Source organism: Vollenhovia emeryi, unplaced genomic scaffold, assembly GCF_000949405.1.
Source record: "Vollenhovia emeryi isolate VEMERY1.0 unplaced genomic scaffold, V.emery_V1.0 DF939205.1, whole genome shotgun sequence".
In the NCBI taxonomy this organism is placed as follows: Eukaryota; Metazoa; Arthropoda; class Insecta; order Hymenoptera; family Formicidae; genus Vollenhovia; species Vollenhovia emeryi.
Genome location: NW_011967161.1, coordinates 157943 through 182625, shown reverse-complemented (window position 1 = coordinate 182625; position 24683 = coordinate 157943). Strand labels below are relative to the sequence as shown.

The following is a 24683-nucleotide window of genomic DNA, read 5'->3' as shown; positions in this document are numbered from 1 at the left end:
AAAGATACGCGACACGCATATGCTGAACGAAGCAAATTATTTATTTATTTGACTTTAATAATTATTTATTATATCGCTCCATATATATAAATATATATATCTATCTATTTTACGGTAGTGAACGGAATACTTTTCTTAAAGTATTTATTTTTATAAATATATCCGCGAAGAGCGATAAGGCGCTAATTGTAATATAGAGTCCACCGTGTAAATCTCCAAATCGCAGCTACCATTTTAAATACAACGTAGCCTTATCTATCAAAAGTGACGTCAGAGTTATCATTGCTGTTCGAATCTTTGTGAAAAGTCAATCTCTCGATAAAAATGCTCGTGTGTGTGAAATGCAATTATTTCTGTCAGCGAAAGTATACTGTAAGATTCTTTTTTTTTCGTTTCGCTTGTTGCGGCTTTAATGCGCTTTTCCATGTCTGTCTTAACGCGTTTTTCTTTTTTGAGAGTTTACTTAATTTCTCATTACTTTTTATTTCTTTTTCTCCGTCGGAGTATGCTATATTGGGCACACGAAGAGACGAGTAATAATACGAGAAATGTACGCCAAAGCAGAAAGTTGACTGCTGGAACAGTATACACGCCAATAAATGATACACACACGTACTTTTTCACATGTATACGTACACACACGTGAGGAAAACATACGTAATGCCAAAAGCGTACACTTTGCGTACACTTTGACACATATACGTATATATAATAAATATATACACCGATGCATCGCGACATGCGCAAACGAATACACTTCGAAAGTGAAGTCTCCGAATGTTCGGAAAGTTGACGTCTCTGAGTACCTCGTTACTGAACAATTGTCAAATATTATTATACAAACGAATACATTCTCATTTATATATAGCCTACACGTACAATTGTAATTAATTATTATTTTATGAAACATTTATTTATAAAATTGTAACAGTTCGATGGAAACCTCGCTGAAACACGATCGTCTCGCGGTGCATTACATTTATCAGCTACTACTGTATACTTGTTTTGCCCATTTCATCTTCCTAAACTAGATTAATAACAAATAACGTTGTGAAACGCAAGAATATCGGGAAAAATAAAGAAATCTTTGAAAAAAAGTACATATTGTTATCGTCTATAAAATTTCGTTTGTTTGTGCCTCCATATAAGAAATCTGGCCCAGAAAGCTTCGATAATCTACACAAAAAGGTCAATCCTCGTCAATGAGTCATCCTTTGATATTCCTTGTAAAGCAACTCGAGCGTTAGCGTTTCGAATCTTGCTCATTTTGCGGTGCGAGTATCTTTGGAAAAGCAAATTATTTTTTTGGGCTTACTCTTTTTCCCTCTTCTGAAAATCTGCATTGCGTCACATGGTTTCTCGTTCTTCATCTTCGATAAAACGTTATCGTGACATTCGTGTTTGCCGAAGAATTTTTCTTAATACATTGTAACTAAACAATAGCAAATAAGTTGCTTTGTTTAAAATAACGACATCGGTATTTATATTACCTTTATTACGACTCATTTTTCTTTTTCTTTTTTAGGAAATGTACGCGTGTGGTTAAATGGCCTTTATTTCACGTACAAAAATCTTCGATACACACAAATCTAATGTACTCGACGCGCCGATAAGACTCGAGTAAGATTTATCGTATGTCTCTTTATCGGGTGGACGTACCTTACGTAAATAAGGCGGACTTAATCGCGAAAATTTACAGACAAGTTAGCCGCTAGTACGCCACGCGAAAAGTACGCGTATCTTACATGCTACTTATAACACTATTAATATTTACACAAAGAGACTTTAACGATAATATCACCGCTCTGCGTTTTCGCTCGATTATATGGCTATTGCACGTTCGTACAATAAGTGGACGAAATAGTTTTCATCGGAATGATTGCCCGAAAATAGCCCGCTTCGTACTCAACAACCGTGAACGAGTCACTTTCCTCAAAAAGGCCACAAGTTTCACAAAGATGGGAAAAAATTTTAGACCAAGACTGTTAATACGAAAGATTCTATTTAGTATGTATTAGAATGCGAAACTTTTAGTTGGAAAAGAGAAAAAGATTTGGGGGGGGGTTGAAAAAGAGATAGAATGTGACCTTTTCATTAACATCAAGTCTCCTCGAATGGATAATCCAGTTATTTCACGTTCATTTCTTGATATTATCATTATACATATGATCCTGTATACTGCAGTAATATTAACGATGATTTTCGTAAAACGCTGTCGTCCATCATCTTGCAACAAAAGTTCGAATCTAAAATAAATAACAATTTGGACTGCCATGCGTGAAGAGAGAGTAAACTAAAACAGAATTTTTATAGAAATTTATGTCCTGCAAGATCAAGAATTCCTCTCTTTTAATTTTGAGCTGAGCAATTCGTTGTATTCGAAAACTCGTCTTCCGAAACGTCGCAATAATAATCTTAAACACTCGACAGCCACATATTTTTTCGTAGCTCCCACATGTGAAATAAGGAAATAAATAAAGTGCGTCGTTTAAATATAATCAAGAATTATGTATTTTATGTACACGGTTTGTTCAAAAGACAACTGAACGTTTTAGAAATTACAAAATATAGACAATTTTTGTTTTGGATAAATATATTTTGTTTAAAATATATTTCTTCTGCGACGGGAGAGAGATAGAACAACAGTCAACTAATACATCAAATAACTTTTTGATATCTCTTTTATGTGAAATGTCTTTTAAGATACTTGTCACGGCCTTTTGAATGTCTGGGATAGTGCCATAACGCTTTTTTTTTGGCACAAAAGTTACCGCGTTGTTGCACCATTCATCGTATTTATCGGATTTGGCACCGATTACTTTTGTTTCTACGGCTTAAAATATCTATGACAGGAAAGCGTTGTGACACTACTCTAATCATCGAGTCCACGAGGCCGATGAACATCCTCAAAGGCATTTCACGATAAACATAAAAAAATCATTTGATGCTTCAGTTGGCCGTATAAATCATTGTACCGCCACAGAAGAAACGCTATATGATATTTTGAACAAAATTGAAATATTTGTCCCGAAAAAAATTGTATTTTGTCAAAATATTTCAAAAAAATTTGGTTACTTTTAACACAGGCGACAAACCGTGTACAAACATGGAGTAAATATAAAGTTGTATTCGACTCCATACTGTCTGGACAGATGCAAAAAATCGAGGTCCGATCGCACCAACAATTTGAGTCAAGTTTAATTTAACAATTTGCTATTTCTTTTTCGAATTGTAGTCTTGCGTAGCAGAGACAAAAGGAGTGCATTTACCAAATTAAAATTAGCTTTAGGAGACATTGGTGCGATTGGGCCTAAGGTAGCTTTCTCACATAGAAGACTGTCGAGTGATTAAAGCGAGGCCTCGATTAATCCTTGCAACCGAGACCGGCGGACCAATTGCAGATACCGCCGATCGGGTCGAAGGACAGTTTGTCGGGGCAGGTGTACTCGGTTCCGATCACCTGGCCGTTCACCATAGGGGCGCAGGTAATGAACTTCTTGCACGAGTAGGGATGTGGGAAATTGCCCTGGTCCAGGCAACGTACGGTACCCTTGCTCGTGAGGAAGAGTTTACTGTTGAAGACGGACTTGTCGGCGATGATCGGCACCTCGTCCTCGTAATAATCGTAGTCGATGACCGGCGGTCTTCTGGGCCTCGTGGTCGTGTTCACCGTAGGCCTGTCTTTCGACCGGGGTCTCTGGCGACTTCGAAAGTTCGTATCGTATCTCGAGACCGTACTGGTTGTAGGATCTGTTCTAGGTGATATGGTGGTGCTTATCTTGCGCCTATCGGCGTCCCTTAACGGCGTTCGACCTAGTCGTGGAACCTGATTAGTCTTTGTCACTTGGACATTACTGGGAGGGCAAGCGGGTCACTGATTCCCATAGCGAGAGAGTGCGACGAAGTGGAAAGAACGAGATTCATTAGTAAGACATCAATGATGCATAATGAGCCAGCAACTGTACAGGGACCGAAAGACACGAAGAGACAAATATCTTGACAACCTTGTCAGGAATATCATGAGCATATGCCTAACTAAAACCGTGCTGCCAAACCCGGCGATTTAGAATGAGCACTGAAATACCATCGATATAGAAACAGTTATTCCTGAGAAGGTCGACCCATTAATTAGCCAACCATATAGATCCTCTCAAAGTCGATCGAAGGATTCATGCCATGTACTGTCCAGTCTGTCGGTAGTGGTATGAATTCAACGATTAGTAATTAATTCGCTTAGCAAAGCCAAACTGAATATGACCGTAAGAGGGAAAGTGACGAGATTGATGGTGCATAGAAGTTACGATTGCATTAGTATTTAAACGGTTGATATTGATTAAGACAAAGGCGGGGGAGATCCGCGTGCGAATCGCGGAAATCGCACGGCATAATCGAAGAAAGAATAGCGAGAGAAGACAAGTGCTGATAGAAGCGAAGATCATGAAAAAATATGACACAGTGAATGAATTAATCGAGTGGATGATTACGTTATCACGGAGATTTTTTGTTCTTTTTTAAGAAGACGATCTTTTGGGCGATTAGCATCTTACGATTTGACGACGTAAGTCGAGGAGCTGGCAATTTTTCAGGGCATATTATTAGGGTCGTCGTTAAACAGTTATCGGAAATGATTCCGAGATGTAGAAGCGGGCCGCGGTGGTCTTGAAAGAAATCGATTGTCGTTAGGTGAAAGACGCATAGCTACCCGATGTAGTCCGTGAAGAGAATGAAGTATATGATGAGCTTCAGATTAGAAGAATTAAATAATCGGATGGCGTGCTTTCTAGCAAATATAATGTACCAATATCCGACGACGAGGACGGCGGATTCGATAGCGTCACCGCAAATTCTTGGGCGTGGATACTTTGATCGGACACGTCTGTATTCTGATCATGCAAGATACCAGCTGATTTGACATAGGGTTCGGTGTCCTCGAACGTGTCTAAAAGAAAAAAGAAATAGTTCGACAGAGAAACAAAAATTAAACTGGACAGAAGAAATAAAAATATTCTTAAAAAATAAAGGCTATAAAATATACGAGAAGCTTCTTGGGTGAACCTACCGACGAGATCTATTCTTGACGATAAAGTGGTCTCAACTGGTCTACGTCTTCGATGTACGGTCAATGTATTTGACAAAGTATTGGTTAGCGGGGCTACCGTTGTGAATGACGTTGGTTTCCTGTGTCTATTGGAATATCCGTTTCCTGGGCTGTGACTAACCGATCCACCATTTTTCACCTATTCGAGATACGATTGATTTATGTACTATAAATAAATGCGTAAACCGATATTAATATTACAATGCTGTAGATGTAGTTTACGAATGCCTGCACGCAAGTGTACAGGCACGTTCGTAATTTTTGGCAAAGCGAAGCTTATGCGACAGATTTATTAAGAAAATCTAGAAAGTCTCAAGATTAATATCGTAGACAACACAAATATCTGGAAGATATTTTTAAAGAGTCCAAAAAGTTTCTCTTTTAGGTTTTGTCTTTTATTTAATAACATTTAAAGAACACATTGTATCTCGATTATATTAATACTTAATATATTTTTCGTATCTTTTATATGTCTTATCACAAAACACTTTTTAATTTTTTAAATATCTTTTAGTTGTAATATAATAGATTTTTTAAGCTTTCGGCCAACCTTTTCAAAAAGCTTAAAGAACCTCTTAATCTTTCAAACGTCTTTTGGATTCTAAACTTTCGTGGATTTTTGTGTTGTTTGAGATGTCCCATGCTAAGATATTAATCGTTGATCTAAGCAATCGTTGAAGATAACAGAAGAAGTAAAATGAACGCTTGTAGAAACGCGCCTTTCGGGAAGAGATTTGTTAATCTATAATGCCAGAAAGAAGTAGTAGTAAATGTGAAGATGTTCCTCGGTCCGCTCGCATCCCAGAATGTCCGCTTATTGTCAGAGAAAAAGGTCAAATTTCCAAATTGATGTTCCGGCTTCCATCCCGGAGTAAGTAGCTTTTAATAGTCAGAGAAAAAGAGCGTCTTCGCAGGTAGGCGATGTATCTTAGAATATGATGATGATGTAGCGGCATAAAGGATGATAATGCAGCTCCAGTTTCGTTTCACGAAAAGTTGTTAGATCCAGCGAGAGGCGATGATCAAGAAATCTTGCCAAACAATCATTCGAGAGAAGCCACTAAATTATGATCGATTACAATCAGTTCTTTCCTGATTAGTTTGTTGTCATACTACTCGATTGATAAATTATTTTGATTAGACGTCAGATATATGACGATTATAGTCAGCAATCGAATGAGTGGTTATTTTAAGCGGTTGAAAGTAATCTTCATGGTACTGCGGCTTTGCATTGATCTCCGAGATCTCTCCTAGAAGTATACCGATCGACCAGAAGCAGATTCAAAAGAGAAGATTATATGTTGAATAAGAGGTATCTTCAGACAATCGGACGATTTTTTTTAAGCTTAAGCCAATGACGTTTTTACGACGACTCCACGTTTGCGAGAAAATAATGCCGATCATGCTTTGAGAGGTCTTTTGGTTAGCGTCAAGAGGCGATGGTATTCGCAGTAGTAAGTCAGTTCTACTAGGGTTCCTCATTAGTCTTTTGCAGCGTTTCGTTCTTTCATTTCCGTTTTGGTTAGGGCAACATGCGAAGGAAGTACAATATGTTATCAAGGCAAAGTGGATCTTCGACTTAAAGCTGCACTGACCTCGAGCGAGGGTCGATCAGTGTCCTCCTCGACCGGAACAGACGTCCTAGTGGTTTGCGGCTCCATGTCTTCCGGCCGTTCGGTCATCGCTTCCTTTCCCTTGGACTCAGAATGTTTCTTTTTCTTGTCGGGAAGATTATCGCCCACATGAAGATTACTTGAAAAGTTAAATACGTGAAGTACTTGAGGATCTTTCCTAGAATCAGAATCTGCACTTGTTTCTTCAGCTACTGAGTCTCTTTCCTTGGAATTAGGTTTGACGCTCACTTCCGTTCTTTTTCGTGCCTCTTCTTCGTTGGAAAAATGTTCGTTCATGTAAAGGTTATCTGAAAAACTGCCTTGAAGATCTTTTTCAACAGAATCAGAATCTATACTCGTCTCTTCGATTGTTGAATTTTTTTCTTCGGACTTAGGTTTAACACTTTTCAATATAACTCTCATTCTTCGTTTGGTTCCATATTCGATGGGAATATTTCTATCTCTGTGAGAATTATTTACAAAAGCGCTTTGATTTTTATTGATAGAGTCAGGATCTACATTCGTTTCTTCAGCTGTTGAATTCCCTTTCTCAGATTTAGACTTGATGCTCTTTAATACAACTCTCATTCTTCTTTTGGTCCCAGATTTTATAGGAAGGTTTCTACCGTCGCGAAAATTATTCGAGAGAGTACCTTGAAGAGTTTCATTAGTAGGATCATGATTTGCAGTTGTTTCTTCAACTGTCGAATTTTTTTCTTCAGACTTGGGTTTGACGCTCTTTAATACAACTCTCATTCTTCTTCTGGCTTTATATTCGGGAAAATTCTTAGCACTGTAAAAATTATTGGAAAAAGTACCTTGAAGACTTTCATTAGAATCATATTCTGTATTGGTTTCTTCAGTCTTTGTCCTCGCTTCCTCGGATTTAACTCTCTTCAATACCACTCTCATTCTTCTTCTTGGTTTTTCTTCATTGGAAAAATTCTGACTTACGTTAACGTTATTTGAAAGATTATTTTCAAAATTTTTATCGGTAGGAACAGATTCCACATTTGTTTCTTCAATTGTGGAATTTCTTTCGTCAGATTTATGTCTGACCCTCTTTAATACAACTCTCATTCTTCTTCTTGTGATCCCCTTGTTGGAAAGATTCGTATCTGCGTAAGGATTTTTGGAAAAATTGTCTTGTAAATCTGTTTTGATAGAATCAGAATCTGTATCTATTTCTTTGATTGGATTCTTTTCCTCGGATTGAGATTTAATATTTTTCAAATCAACTTTCATTATTTCTTTCGGTTTTTCTGGTTCGGAAAGATCCTCGGCCACGTGAAGATTATTTTGATAATTATCTGGAACACTCTCATTAGTAAAACTAGAACTAGTACTGGTTTCTGTCGTTGTAAAGCTTTCTTGAGAGTGCTTTACTTTTTTCGGTATAGCCTTTTGATTTTCTTCAATATTTTTATTCTCACGAAGTGTTTCATTTTTAATAGTAGTTGATGATTGAAGAAATACCGTTATTTCTTCCGTGGGTAGAATGGTAGTTGTTTCTTTTCCGACTCTTTCCTCCATTTTTCCTAATACAACTTTCATTTCTTTTACATTCTCCACTCGATCATATGCAACATGATCTTCAGTAGTATTCGGAATATTGACAGTATCCTGATTAGGTCTGACAGTGCTATTAAACGCTTCGGAGTTAACTCTGATTCTCTTCTGCATAATCCTTCTTCTACGATTCTTCTCAGTCATCTTCGCAGACGATGTGTAAATTGGAGGTCTTCGTGATCGTCCGTGGTGCAACGTAACCCGATGTCGAGGAGATTGGTTAGTCCTTTGCAATGTTACAGAACTACCAAGCCAATTGTTCGTTCGATTTAGAACGCGACGTCTCGCGGTTTTCTGACTGAATTGATAATTAGTTGTGTCGAGTTCTGAAGATGTTTGATTTTGTTTTTGGTTTTCTGTAGCCTTTGAAGTAGTTTCCTCATATACTATTTTCATTTCTGGAGTTGTAGACTCTTCACTCGTCGTTCGTCTAGAACTCAGCTTGGTAATGGTCGTAATTATTTGATCCTCAGTTCGACTTTGTGTTTTCGTTGACGTAACTTCCTTGAAATCTGTCTTCTGTTCTGGCATTGTAGACTTTTCAGTTGTTCGTACAGAATTTGCGTCATAAGTTCTCTGCATTATAGAATTTCTCGTAAACGATTCACCGAAAATCGCGGACAACGTCGGAGAAGTTGCAGATCTTTCAGAAGTCACAGTCGCTTTATTAGTACTTAGTGTTACGATTGAAGGGAGAGTCGAGGGAGTTTGAGTGTCCTCTGGCATAAAGAAACTTTTGACTTCTTGAGTTGGCAATGCAGCTGTTACAATTGACGAAGCTTCGAAATCCGTACTATGAGGAGGCTTGGAAGATGCGGTAACTGTCGAGGTAAATACTGGGGCGGTTTCGAATGTCGTAGGAATTTCAGTAGTTTGAGTAGATTCTGCAGTTACCGTGACGGCTACTTTAGAATTACTTCTACTATCAAGATTGTTTGGATCTGAGAGATGTATCGTAGAAGCTTCGGTTATTAAAGTTGGAGTAGCCGAAGTCGTTGAAGTTATGACTGTACCCGTAACGGGAGCTTTGAACGATGTTACAGAACTAGTTCTGGGCTGATTTATGGTTGACGAGGTCTCGCTAATTGCAGAAGTGGAAGGAACGTTCGCATTTGCAGACGTAATTACGTTAAGATCAGCAATCGTTGGAGTAATTACACTAAGAGGTGTAGTTATCATGTTTGCAGTTATAGTATTTGCATCTACGAGATTATTCGTCATAGGTGCAGTTGCATGTTGCGTGTTCATAGCTGAAGAAATAACCGTAGTTAATGGTGAAGCAGTTGTAGTAACGGGAACTGTTGCAGTAACAGGAATTGTCGTGGTATTCTTAATTGTTGTAGTAAATGTGGAATAATTTCCACCCGTGGAAATTGTTTCAACTTCAGTACTTGCAGTAGTGATCGAAATTGCATCAGTCATAATATTCTGCATATTTACAGTCGATGGAATTGTAACTGCAGAATAATTTGCAACTGTGGAAATAGCATCAATATCAGGATTTTTTATTTGCATCGTAGCCGTATTTGCAGATTCCATCGCAATTTCCTGCGCATTGGCAGTATTTGGTATCTCGATTGTGGAGTAATTTGTCATCGTGGGTGTAGTTTCGATTTCAGTACTCTCTATTGTAGATATAACTACAGGGTCAGTTACGAATGTCTGCGCAGTCTCCGGAACTATATTTACATTTGTAGAAGTAATTTCAGTTTCAGCGTTTGCTTCGAACGCAATTGTAGCTGTAGAATCAGTCAGGATTGCATTTGTATTCTCGATTGTTGGATTATCAGTCACGGAATAATTCAGAGAAGTAGTTTCAACTTCAATACTTGTAATCGCGGCTGTAGTCGTGATTGTAGCGTCAGTCGTAACTGCGGGTGCTTTCGCAATCGTGACTGTCGACGGTGCGGTCGTAATAGACGCGTCATTTGCGACTGCAGGAACCGTCATGGTCGTAGGATCGTCTGAGAACGTTGAAATATCAGCAGTCCTGGGATCGTTTGTCGTCGAAATAATTCTGACGATTAAAGGTGTCGCCGTGATTACCGAGTTTGTCAAAGTCACCGCTGTTTCTACAGTTGCCTGACTTTCCGGATCTTCGGTTTTCGTATCTTTAGAATTTACAAGATTATTGTAAGTGTTTAAAATTTCAGATGCCGTGGAATCGGGCATGATCGAGGGAATCGTCGGTATCGTCGAAGTCGCGGGAGGTCTACGCCTTCTTGACGTCAAGGTCGAAACGGATCTAGTAGTTGGAGAAGCACTTTTCTGAGTGCTCGTTTCGGCGCGAATAGAATCGCTCTCAATTCGTCTTACGGCATCCTTGATCGGCGAGACAGTGGTTCTGATTCTTTTCTTTGCCACTATGCGTCTGCCCGTCCACAACGGAGTGGTAGCTTCATTGTATCTGTTTACAGCGAGGGCGATTCTTCGTCTCGTCGGTGTTGTCGAGGATACGACGAAAGAGTTGGAAAGAGGCGTCGTACGATCGAAATCACGGAGCGGTTTTCTTCTTTTGGATGCTGGCCTGGCGACAGGAATTGTAATCACGTCAGGTTTTTCATGATTCGAAAGATTTTCAGCATTATCTTTCGAGAAGATTACTGAAGGACTGGGCGTGGAATACTTTTCTTCGCGACTATCGACGCCTTTGTCACTAACGATATCGTTTACATTGTCATCGAGAGCATTGGGTCCCGATTCGATCTGATTATTACGAGTGACCGTGACAGTCTCATCGATCGTAGAACTGTCAGAAATTAAAGTAGTTTCCGCCTGCTGCACTTCGATGGGAGTGTCGATCGTTGTGTAAGATGGCGTAAAACTGTCTGCCAGTATCGATGATGGCAGATCGTTTTCACTCCTGGTGATATAAAACCCGCGCTTTACCGGGCTCGGAATCAAACTGGCGAGAGGAATGCCGCGCATTGTAGTCGGCTTCAAATAGACCGAGGTCGTAGACGTCTTTCGTTTACTTCCGCCTCCCTGAATAGTGTTTGTGACTGAGACTCCTTCATCAAAGTTTGTAATGTTTTCCATTCTTGGAGCGCGAGATCTCGCTTTGTTCTCGGAGGCTTGCCGCAGCCACGAGTCGCCGGTTTCTTCGATCACGCCTCTCGGTGACTGGGTGATCTCTTTCTCGCCGTCTTGCGACTCGTCTGCCCCTCTCAACGACTCTTCGACGTTCTGCCGGCTAATGTCGTTGTCCACGTCGTTACGCAGCAAGTGCAAGAGTACGGACGACGACGTCGTGGCGGTACGATCGTCATAGTAAGTCGTCGGATAGCCGATCAGTTCCTTCAGGGTCGGCAATCTGATAGCTTCCAAATCGGCGACCTGAAAATCAGAACAATGCAGCGCGCTTTAATGCAGAGGTCCCTAGGGACCTCTCCCTTTCTTCTCTCCCTTTCCCTCCATAGTTTGTTTCTTTGCAGTCTCCTTCTTTCTGTCTTTCTGTCCGTACGTGAGCTGCGTCTTGGAAGAGAAAAGAAGGAACATAAAGAGGGGGATTCTCTAGTTATCTATTGAAGCGCCGCGAACGTGTCTTGCTTGCTGCGTTAATTTGTGTGATAAGGAGTCATCCTGGGTCATCGATAGCGTTTAATGATGATTGTATTTGTGGTAAGTAGAAGTATATCATCGAGAGAGTTATCAGAGGTTTCGGTCAAGGTTCCTCTGAGTAAGCGGATGAAGAAGGTGCTCGTTATGATTCGTCATTATTGATGATGTGAGGATGATACGTGAAGACGATTATACGGTCATCGGTCGTCGTGAGCTATAGCGAGTCCTTGTCATTCCTTTTGATTCATATAGTCGCATTTGTTTAATGTCCCATTTCATAGAGCAATCTTAAATGTAATTAAGCTCATTAAATACTATATATACATTAGTGACGTTCAAACGTCTACTAACTCTTTAATAATCTCTCCGTAAATCGGCGATCGCGATCGGCTTCTTAATTAATTAATGGCTGCGTCTATGTACATTATCGACGTTGACTACGTCGACGATTAATAACGACATTCGTATACTACTACTTCGCGGAGCCCTTGCCGACGATCAGGTTGTTGAACACCGATTCGATCTCGATGGTCGAGGACTCGTGAGATTCCGTGGTGAATCGGCCGTCGTAACGGTAATTAAACTCGCTCTCGATCGGCAGAGTGGACCGCTCGACACCCTGACGGATTTCGTTAGCAGACTCGTCGTCGTCGACTCCAGTCACCGAAACTGACAACGGAGTCGTTGGGGAAAACTGGTCCGCTGGTATCCTCGTGGTCGATGTTAGCGACGAGTACTTGGTCTTGATGAGGATCTTCTGCCGCTCTGTGGTGCCGGACTCCGTCACCGACGTCACTAATCTAGTGACGGACGGTTTCACCGTCGTGGTACGCATGTAATATGGATCGATCAGGTTCTGCGAGTCCAGAAAGTCATTGCTTCTCGGCGTCGTTGTTCGCAGCGACTGCTGCTTCCGGAGAAAGGCATCGGCGGCGTAATCGAATTTTTTCGCCGGTATTAGGGTCTCCGTGACCGCCGCTTCCGTGCTGGTCGACGATGTACGTTTTGGATACGAGCGCGTTCTGAAATATAGCCACTTGCTAGGGGACTCTGCATTCGGCAACGTAGCTTCCTCATCGATTTTGACGCTATCTCGGTCTTGAAGTTTATAACGCGTTCGCGGCTGCCGTAAGGTGGATTGCCTCAGCCTCGCCTCTTTTGTTTCCGGCGTCTCCTCAGATTCTTCGGGCGCGGAGTCTAACGGAGGATATCGTCTGGGCGATAAAGCCTCCTCAGGATCGAATGGTCTCTTCAGGATTACGGGAACCTTGTATCGCGACCGAATTGTATCGGGGCCGCGAGTGGCAATCGACGTTAATCGATACGCATTATCTTCTGCGTGTTCCGCCACTTTACGATCTTCAACATCCTCGACACGGACTGAAGGATGATTTACTTGGCCTCTTACGGAAGTTGTAGTATACTGTTTCCAAAATTCTGCGGTGTCATCGGAAAAACCATTCGTCGAAATCAATTTGCTCCTCAAGGTCGTGTCTTCTGCAACGTCTTGTCTAATCGAGTCATGGGGTCCGCCTTTTATATCCTCTTCCTTCTCTTCTTCTTTCTCTTCCTGATATTTAAGATCATCGCGAAGTGTGTCGGCGGTACTAGAAGAGACCGGATTACGTCGAGTGAACAAGCTGCTCCTGCGTCTTGAGAGAACCTCGAGGCTGCTGTTTTCTGTCGACGATAACGCGGGAGGATATCGATTGGTTCCGTTTCCCGAAGACGATACAGGACTCTTGCGAATGAACTTCTTACGCGCGTATCTCGACTCGAAGCTCGATTTTGCGGCCAATAATGAATCTGATTCCGGCGTGGTGGTTGCTTGTGCGCGGGTGGTGGCTGCATCCAACGTGGGCGACGTGACGATTATTCGCACGCGAGTGGTGGGTAAGTTCTCGGTAGACGGCATCGATGTATCTTCTAGAAACATGGTGGTTTCAGTATTATAAATCGTGGGCGTCGACAACGTTGATTCCATCGTGGTAGCTTCAGTGCCCATTTCAATTGTCGACTGACGACCCTCATTAGCGTCTGTGTTAGTCATCGATATAGTGGCGGTATTGAGACTATCTGTAGCTTTCTCGGTTGATATCGTCGTAGTTTCAGTCGCAGGAGTTTCCAATGTAACTTTCGTGAAACTATCAGCGTTATAATCGGTTGGCAAGGTGGTTTCCATGATAGTTAGAGTTGAATCTTCCATTTCTTTCGTAAATTCAGTTCGACCAGTAGCGATCGTTGATTCTTCAGCACTCTTGTTGATTGGGGTAATTCCTGTCTGATTGAAAGCAGCTGTTGATTTTTCAACAGTTTTATTGCTTCCCATCGGAGTCGTCGTTTCTAGGAGAAGAGGGCTTGAATTCTCTTCTTCGGAAACTTCAACCGATGTCGACGAGGTGCCTTGAAACGGACGTTTACGTTTTATCACTTTTCGTCTGTGAGATACTTGAAGTCTTTCCTCTTCTTCGGTTTCAATAATGTTGGCAGCTGTGCTCGATGATATCGGCCTTCTTCTTAGGAGGACCTTTCGTTTTCTTGGCGCGTTTAACGTCTTTTCCTCAGTATCAACGGTACGCTCGGTAGAAACGATTGTCACCAAATCAGGATTAAATGCATGGGCTTCAATGTGAGCAGTTGTCGTGGCGACAGCATCCTCGGGTCGGTCGCTCGTATAATCCACCTTACTGCTAGGTACAGTCGTCACGCTAATTTGTGTGTTCGGTTTCACGGTATAGATCGGCTGGATGGTGTTCGATTCAACGACGGAATCAACCGTAGCGGTCGATTGATCCACACTGTTCAGCAAATCGTTTCCTTCAATCTTGTCAGTCTCCGCGGAAGAACTTGTTCTGGGAACTGTTATCGATGTGGTGTTGTGCTTCTGATTCGATGCATCGTTCACCTTTTGCACTTTTTGCTCTTCCACGTTGTTCCTCTTCCTCGTGTACTTCGTCCTATCATACAGCTCGCGATTAACAGTTGGCTTTCTGAAAACTCTGACGTTCGTTATTTTATCGCTCTCCTCGTCACTGCTGTCAGATCGCGATCGAGACAACGGGTTCTTCCTAGAACTGCCTTGCGTTATTCTGACTATCGGACTATCATCCAGTTCGTTAGCTTTGATAGAGTCTACTGCGCCGTTGATTCTGCTAGGTCTTCGATATCTTCTTCTGAGGCCATCGCTGGTGACGGTCGTTGAAGCTGTTGTCCTATCTCTTTCTCTATACCTGGTACCTGGGACGGAGTTTGCAGAAACATTCTGCGTTCTTGATCTCGACGTCGGCGGGGTATACCTGCTGGATCCCCTACTGCGCGATCTGCTAAGTTCCTTGCTCCTGGACGTAGAAGTCTCCGTGCTTGGAGTGTTCACTTGATCCACCGACTCTTCCTCGGTAACTCGATTGGTCGGCCTCGTCCTTAATCGAACGCGCCCCAGAACCGGGCTGGACGGACGCGTGGGATTTCGCGACGTAATACTCACCTTGGACCTGCTCAACGGGGTCGTCGCCGCCGTCGTCGCTTCTGATGAACCGAATTTTCGTCTAGTGAAACCGAACGGTCGCGGTTGCGACACCACAGCGATCGTCGGCCTGGTCGCCAACGTTGTCGTCGTTGTCGTTGTCGACGGACTTGAGCTGCTGCTAGCTGCTGGCAATGTTGTAAACAGGATTTCCGTTGCCGAATCTTCCACCAGCTTCATCGAGTCAGTGGTAGAGCCGATATCTGCTTTAGGACTGGCACTTGATGAGTTTTCCGGCGGTTCGACGCTGATCACGGTAATGATCTCGGTGGAGGTCGAAATGGTCGCTGCAGGCGTCGTGGACAACGAAGCTGTTGTACTAGCTGTTGTTCTGGATACTTCTGAATTCTCTTCTAGTCTCGTCGGTGAAATGGTCTCGCTGGTGACCTCCGATAAAGGTATCGAACTAGACAAGTCATCTGAAGTTTTCAAAGTGGTACTCCTGAACCTTTGTATGCTGGCGTACCTAAAATATTAAGTAAGAACGTGAACGTGATATAGCAAGGTGTTATATTAAAAAGAAATGATGTATAGAAACCTAGATTTGGTTGTTGACGAATCATCATCTTTCTCAGCTGATCGATTTGTGTTTCTCGAATCGTCCCTCTTCTCTGATTTCCTAAAGTTGTTATATAATGAGGAGATAAAAATCTCGCAAAAGTAAATATAGTAAGATAACGCATTATGTACCCCTGTATAATATATACTTAAATATTATATAATTATCAAGAATAAAGACTTATTGTCGCCAGTAAATAATTAACCACTGTAGGAAATTAATAGTCGACACAACTGGCGAATTCGAATTAAAGAAATTTATTGCGAAAAATATTACTTCAGCCAGGGCTTGAACCTGGACTTTCTTCTAGGCGGGCAAAATTTCTTTAATTAGAATTTACCAGTTGTGTCGATTATTAATTTCCCGCATTAGTTAATTATACAATTATATTGTGTCATATTGTATTATTTTATATTTGCAAATTTATTTTCTTATACCTGAAACTCGAACCACGATTTCGAAAACGTTTAGATGTTTCAGAGCTTGCTTCGTTATCTTGTTGTCTAAAAAGACATTACAGGTCATATGAACAATTTTTAACAGATTTTTGATAACGAAACACGAATAATAAAAAGTATATTTACTTTGAAGAAACAAACGGACGTCGTCTGCGAGTCGGCCTTTCCTCCTCAATTTCTACTTCCTTCCCCCCCACGTCGTTCTCGGTTCTGAAAATTTCATATTGTGAGAGATATGGAACAAGATTAATTATTCTATCAATTATCTTACCTGGACGTTGTGGTGGAAAGTCGCGTTCGTCGAATATTTACGTAACTGGGCGTCACTCGTTGCGTAGACGAGCTGTCTTCCAACGGATTGCTGACGGTTTTCTCCTCGGAAGAAGCTACGTCAGTGTTGTCACTTTCTTCCTCCTCGTCTATATCTTCGTTCTCCGAGGAAGATTCCTTTGTGACCGATCTAATCGGAATCGTAATCAACAGGTGTCCGAATGAAACTTTTACAATTTATAAAATCAACTTCATCAATGTCTCAATAAATACACTTAACAAAGAAAGTATACTTTTGCTAATAAAGAAGCGACTGACCTGGATCTCTCGATTGTGACGTATTGAGGTTTCTGTGATCGCCTAAGACTTTTCACTTCGGGAATATCGTCCAAGCCTTCGAACTGTGCTCTTCCCGGCCCGTTCACATAACTGGTTTCCGAGGACGACAATGCGGGTCGATGATTACCAATTCTGCTCGCTTGGCGATTCAATACACGCTCGTACAAACTACGACTAATTGCAGCTGGTGTAACGCTTTCGCTACCTGATCTTGTGTCTGAATTCTTCTCTTGAAGGAGCAATTGCTTTTCCAACTCTTCTATTCCGCCTGAAATAAAATAAAAATTTGTAAAGCCATTTATTATAAAATATTGTATTATAAAAGGTTTCATTGCAGAAAAGAATAAAGAATATTATATTAAAATCAATGTAATAAGAAATAATGTAAAAGAAGGAATATTCAAACAAAAGTTATTACGGTAATTGCAGACGAATGTAATAGACTTATCAGAAACATACACTGTAGTTTATACATACATGTTCAGCAAAGTTATACTTGCCAGCTTTTTTTATGAGATCGATGAGTTCCTTGATCACCTTCGGATCCTCCTCGTCTTCATTGTCGATGATCTTTTCGGGCTCGCTTGGTTTCGAAGTGGTTGTTGTAGTAGTGGTCGTCGTACTTGGTCTATTTCTGGTTAGTGTTTTATACACGAGTGGTTTCGCCGTCGTGGTAGTCTTTGGTTCTTCTTTTATCTTCTCTTCCTCCTCCTCCTCTTCCTCCTCCTCCTCACTTTCCTCGATTTCGTCATAATCTTCCTCCGAATCGTATTCTTCCGATTCCGCCTTTGCAGTCGTTGTGCTGTGCAAGTAAGTTGTTCGGCTTGTCGCGGCCGTAATGGGCGATCTGGTGGTCGAGACGAGCAATGTTTTCAACGCCTTGGGACAAATCACGTTGCGTGGATAATCGCAAGAGTCCGCGCCTTTGTTGAATACCAATCCTGCGAAAATTCAAAAGATGCGAACGAGTCCAAAAAGTCTGTTTCTAGTCAGAGATCTAGTAATAAATGGAGATGATACAAGTATGGATAATTTAAAACAATTTTTTTGATTTATTTTTTGTTTATTTTAATTTATAAAAATTTCTGATTTATATGCTAATTTCATATTGAAAATTCCCTTCTCATTCTTCATGAAGTTGATTAGTTTAAAGTTAAATGTGAAGATTATCAAAATTATTTACAGTAATCTAAATAAAATTACCTGAAGGACAGGTGAACTGATGTGCAACCACGCCAAGTCCACTGGGACCGCTATCGAGACACCAGAAGTACTTCTTGCAATCTCGAGGATGCGGGAAGAAGCCTTCGTCCTCGCATTTAAAGTCTATAAAGAGCAAACCAGTAGTACATCATTCTACGTAAAGACATACTTCTTTCCTAGTCCTTTGCCGCATTAAATTTTAAATATTTCAAAACATTTGAGAGCTTCTGATCAACCAATTGTTAAAAACATGTTGTCTCGTGAATATTTTCTCACGAAAACTTACCGGTTCCTGGATCGGGAGTAGTTGGTGGTTCAGGAGTCGTTAACTTGTTGCTCAAGGATTCGTCCTCGCCAGTCTTGCTTTGTCCCTTACGTCTGGACTGCTTTCTACGGGTGCTGCGATCGGTAGCACCGCTTCGCGTTTTATTTCTGCTTCGATTCTTCGGTCGCTCGATTTTCTCAGTGACTCTCACGGTGTTTCTACCCTCCGTGTCCTCATCTGATGACGGATCGTACGATCTCCTCGATACCTCTCGATCTTCCTGTTCCTCCTTGCTCGCTTGCGAAATGACACGGTATTTCGGTCTTGAAGAGGACACGCGCTTGCTGGTGATCGGAGCCGATGTAGTGCTACCTCTTCGGCTGCTCGCGCTCGACTTACGAGCGTTGCTTTGGGTGCGAGTCTTTTTCCGATTGTCTACTGACTTCGTCTTGTCAATTGTATTCCTGCTACGTGATAATAACAGCAACAATCAATATTTCTGATTTAATGTGGTTGCTAATGAAAAGAAATTATCGAACTCTAGAAATAATTTTCTTAATCGTATTAGAAGAACCGCGGCTTAAAATATTTCTGACAATTTGACATTTATTGTCACACTGACATTCGTTATCATATAATATGCTCAATTACTCTTCGATTGTTACCTATTATCCGCGAGCAATGCTTCTTTAGCAGCCTCGATTAATGGGTAAGGTCGACCGTGGCACTTGCCGCGGAAATCGTCGTTGTCTATCGACCAGAACATGATGCCTCCCAGCTTCTTCTCGTTCACGTAGTGAGCTTTCAGTTTGACTATGTCCTCGTCGTCGTATCCCACCCACTGATTGCCCTTGAAGGCGTACGGCCCCATGGCTTTGGTATTTGGTTGAACGACTTCCCACTCATCCGATTCCGCTATACCCTCACAAATCTTGAAAATATTAAACGTTTAACTTGTTAATTCTGAATATATGAATAAAATGTACGCTTGTAAATTTGGATACACAGAAATGCCGTTGCTCCTATAAATTCTAAGTATGTGTCACATTAACGTCGCACTGCTTAATATACAATGTAAAGGAGGCTTCGCGCGTGTGTAGATGTGCGCGATCAAGTTTACCTCATAATAGGCAAGATAGCCTTTCTCTCGTGTGGCTTCGCCCTCGGTGCCTGGACCATCCGCGGGCGATCCGAGTTCGGTTGCATCTTGGTTGAACAACGTGTACGATCGACCATACGTTGGTATCCCAAGAATGATCTTATCCGCGGACGCGCCTTTCTCCAGGAGATAAGTGATTGTATAATCCTGTTAGACACAAACGAGAACGCGTTACTAGGTGATCTGTTGAAGCGATAATTATAAGATCCTGACGAGTGAACTCTCACGATAGTTAATTCCGCATCGTAATTGTACTCATTGTCCTCCTCCAGCGGGTACAACGGCGAATGATGATTGACAACGGGTTCGTACGCCGAGTGATAGTCGTAAGAGAGCAGATTGACGAAGTCCAAGTACTCGTTGAGCCTGGGTACGTCGTAACCCTTATCAATGTACTCGACGCCGGCGGGCATCGCCATCGACAGCAACAATCTCGATCTTCCGGTCTTCGAGGACTCTCGATCGAACTCCTCGCGAAGTTCCTATCGATTCGCAAATTAATTATCTTAACGAGCTTTCTTTAATCACTCCTTTTGATCAAGACAAAATTGCAATTGTTTCCCTTATCATTCTACACTCATCCACGTTTCTTATATCTATGAATCTTTAACGTTCCTCTTTTATTCGCCGATACTTCTACGAGAAGCATCGTATCCTTTCGGCGATAAGATACGATTGAGACATCTACCTGCACCAAGTTGGCGTAATTGTCCTTATCTCGCGGCTTTCCGCCGTCTCTGAATGCCGGATACTCCCAGTCGAGATCGAGGCCGTCGAAGTGATTCTGCCTGAGGAACTTGACGGTGTTCTTGACGAACTCGCGCCGTCGCTGAGAATCGGCCACCATCGGTGAAAATCTGCTGGAGCCCTCGTTCCAGCCGCCGATCGCCAGCATCGTCTTCAAGTTTTTATTGTAGGTCTTCAAACCCGTAAACTTCGCATATCCGCCTGTCGAGCGAGCGTGTTTATTAAAGAGTGAAAGTTAAATATCGGCTAAGTCATCAAAGATAATTCGGAGTTTGTCAATCTGGTGCATTGAACAACTTGAAACACTAATTGTAAGTGCAATCCAAGCTAAAACACTAATTGTAAGCAGCATAGATCGTGTATTAACATATGTAAAATCTCCGTTGCAATTGAAAATAACAGTTTTTATACTTCAGAGGCGCTTGACATATTCTTCAGTTTCCTTGGGACAACTGAGTCCTAAAGTTCGATTATTTGTACTAAGTTTATACACTGATAAATACCGATTTTGAGTGAATGTCCTCGATAGAGGATCCCTCAGCCATCTTTTTTACCGACAGTCAACTATAGTTTTTGCGCTTGTAATTTGTGCATCAAAGCCAATAAAAAGATCCTCTTAAACGCTAATAAGACTGCAGTGAATCTTTGATAAATTGGTAATAAAGACCAACAAGTCTTGTAGACAGTGCATATTTTTATCCTACCTTTCTCGATGTCTTGATACTTGTCGAACGGCTTCAGCGAGTTTTCCTTCGTGAAACCTCCGAACGCGTAGATCAGGTGAGTGCAAAGATATGGATTTATGTTTTGAGGAGAGAATTTCGCCGTGCCAGGCCGGTACACCGACCAATTCGTGTAATAACAGACAATCTTGCGTTCGGCGATCCCTGAAAGATAAAAATGTAATAATAATCACAAAATATACTTTTTGCAATTTCTACATTTTCCTAACTTCTGAGATATAAAATGTTAATTTGTAACATTTTTATATCCCTAAATAGTTATAACAATCTTTAAAACTTATACACGAAATAAACATAAATAAGTCGAATCATTGCTGATCACTAATTGTCAGTGAGCAATGTTTTATAATCAGTAAGTTTAATTAAAATAATTTAAGTAGATTCACAATAATTGACTTAATAAATATAATATAAAATATTTATGAAAATAACTATTAGCATTAAAAAACCGTTTCTTTAGTTAAAAATACTTTTATTTTTATTTATTATATGTATTTACTTTTTAACTTTAATGTAGAAGAACGCCAAATAAAAGAAATTAAAAAGTTATTTAGACACCAACATCCTGTCACGGCATCTTACTAGTATTCCTTCAAATTTGTGTTTATCACACGAGAGCCTTATGAGAGCCTACTTTTTAACAAATTAATAAATAAAATTCATAAGGCTCTCATGTGATACACACAAATTCGAAGGAATGAAGGCTAAAGAGCCGTGACAGGATGTTAGTGTCTAAATAATTTTTTTAAGTTCTTTTGTTTGGCGTTCTTCTACATTGAAAGAGGACGAAACGAGGTCGCTTTGTTCCTACACAGTGACTGCTCTTCAGCTTTCAATGGAGGTCCATTGAATGAAGAGACAGCCACGGCAGATGCCTGGTGCATTCAGTTTCGCGCCGAGCCGCGAAAAATCACGCTCACCGGTGATTGTCACTTCTCAATAGCGTACCCGCGCGCGGGATTTTCACCGCGAGGCCGCTAAATGCACGCGCGTCCGCGAGATCGCGAATTAAACGCACGCGCGTTCCCGGACACGTGTATATAGATATCCGCGCTTCTCTACGCTCGCGTTGAAGCGCACATTCGCGAGCCGCGAACGCGGGGAGAACGCGTAAGCAGCCGCGAGAGAAAACGCTGCCACGGGGAGAAATTGACACGCGATTGGACTTTCGTTTATGCACGCGAGGAAATAACGCTGCGGCTTCAACTCGCGTAGCCGGCGCGGCTCTTAAAACGCGCTTCTGACACCCGGCTAGGCTCTTCCCGACTTAGAAAACGATACAGCGAATTCTTCGAACGATTCACGGGCGAAAACCTGGACGATTTTGATCAAATTTAGCACCAGCACAAAATTAAATGTATTATTCTAGGATTTGTCACGTCTTCTTTAAAGAAGCATGAGCTTGTATTATAAAAACAGTAATTTTCTCGAGATACGCATGCATCTATGATAACAATATGACGGATTCGAATAAATAATGGACGGAAGATAAATTAAAGATGTAAGAAAAATTAATGAAATGCGTTAAAATCGCGTCGCTTATTCTGGCATTTGAGTCACCGAAAAATGTTTGCTATACCGTAGCTAATCATGGTTTGCTAAAAATATTTTGCTGCTATTATTATAAATTTCTAAAGCACAGCGCATTGCGTCGCTTCTGGCATTTGAATCACTGAAAAATGTTTGCGACCGTACCTCATCATTAGCTGTCCATATTTTACAACTGAAACTTAGTTGCCGCATGCAGTTTTTAGCTACGACAGCTGCACTTTTCGTTCCGTGGCTAATCTCCTACCGAACTAAGACTTTTCCGACGATAGCGAGCAATCTTCTGTAACTTGGCGAAATAAGGAGATATCCTATAACGTCGCGATTACATCAATCAGATTGGGTTGTATTATCGAGGATATCATTACGGTTAATTCAACTTCCTTCAGCGAAATGTTACGATGATCCACTAACGGGCCACGTAACTCGATCGAAAACGGCAATTGCGAAAGTGAGAGATAGTATTACGAGACGGAGATTGTTTCCCGCCATAGCCGTCCGTGCGGTTAATTAGCCGAATGCGTGTATCTATGCACGGCGAGGTATGCATCTCGTTGCCCTGCTTCGCACGCGCATAATCGCCCACGAAGGCTGACTTTGGCTGCGCGCCGAGAGTGCATGCAAAGAGGTACTTTCGAGTCGTCCGCGAATTATCCGCCGTGCTTTCACCGATCGTGCGTGAAACGAGGCCAAACCTCGTGTTCAAAAACAATGTACGAGCGGTGCCTGCAAATTAAGGCTTGCTACCTGACCCTGACCGAGGGCAGGACCAGGCGACACTTCGGCGAGGTCGACAGATATCCCCGGGCGTCGAGACCGGCGCGGTTTCATTGAGTTTCTCATCGGAAGACCTGTGTCCACGTGAAAAGAAAAGTGTCATTTTTGCTGTGCGATCAATGCTGTAATTCGCGAAGTTGAAGGAAAGTTGAAGTTTTATCGTATTAATTATGATGATTGCAGACTAATTATGTTTGTCAAACCAGTCTGTTATAGTCTAGAAACACGTTTGAAAAATAGAGGAAATAAAAATTTACGTACAAACTAGTTATTCATCTTGTACATTTTTCGTTTTAGTACTAACTTTAGTATTAATATTTTTAGTATCTTTAGTATCGGCTTCTAATCTAAAAGAATTATTTTATACATAAAGAATCGGATTGCTCGATATATTGCTCTTTCAAGATACTTTCCACTCTAGACATTCTTAAATTAATGTGGATGGGAAAAACGTAAACGTGAAAATCACTCAGATTACTTTTGTGTGCCTATAGCAATAAAATCTGGTTTAAAATTATACCGGTTTTAATTCCTGCTGGCAATGCTAAGCGAACAATTATCTAGGCAACACAAACGTCCGAGAGATACCATAAAGACACGTAAAATATTCATAAAGATATTTTACGTGTCGTTATGGTATTGCTTGAACGTTTATGTCGTTTAAATAATTGTTCGCATTGGGTTGCCAGCAAAAATTAAAACCGGTGTAATTTTAGATCAGATTTCATTGCTGTAGGCACATATAAATATTTTATATCGCACCTTGAGTTCCTAGAAATCTTTTTTACATTTGACGTGTATTCTTGGAGTGAAATAAATATGCAATTTAAAGAATAATTTACTATTATAAAACAATATTTTAATTTTAAGTTAACGAGCGTTAAGATAAAGATTGACTTTCTTGAATTGCAATTTATTAATTCCATCAATCTACTAATTTCCTGTACATATTTAATGTATTCAAGTTACAAAATAGATGTTCATATCGACTGATTTCTTTCGCAAGGTCGCATCTCGATTTTACGCAATTTCTGATTTTTATGTAAAATCGAGATACGACCTCGCGAATGAGATCAGTCGATATGTTGCAATGTGATTTTATGAATAAACGTGTTAATTAACTTTTCCATATCTTATAAATATATGTATCGTAAAGTAACGTTACGAAATTTGAAAACTTAGGAGCGCAATGTCGACGAATCGCATTTTGTCCGAATCTCGATCACGAAATAGATGGAAAAAAGGAGCGGC

General features: G+C 41.1%; 1 protein-coding gene across 1 annotated transcript; it reads right to left on the bottom strand.

Moving 5' to 3' along the window:
- Nucleotides 1-381: 381 nt before the first annotated feature.
- On the bottom strand, nucleotides 382-20527 carry LOC105561633 (mucin-4-like). The gene is made up of 18 exons (XM_012011792.1): nucleotides 20306-20527; nucleotides 19845-20099; nucleotides 19579-19764; nucleotides 19124-19389; nucleotides 18480-18925; nucleotides 18194-18316; nucleotides 17491-17931; nucleotides 16945-17258; nucleotides 16653-16828; nucleotides 16508-16591; nucleotides 16361-16426; nucleotides 15903-15983; nucleotides 13468-15830; nucleotides 12338-13278; nucleotides 6694-11616; nucleotides 5060-5237; nucleotides 4799-4939; nucleotides 382-3813 (listed from the first exon to the last, which is right to left on the bottom strand). Exons 1-18 carry the CDS (start codon nucleotides 20510-20512, stop codon nucleotides 3365-3367), a joined length of 11640 nt encoding a protein of 3879 aa, XP_011867182.1. The 5' UTR covers nucleotides 20513-20527; the 3' UTR covers nucleotides 382-3364.
- Nucleotides 20528-24683: the final 4156 nt, after the last annotated feature.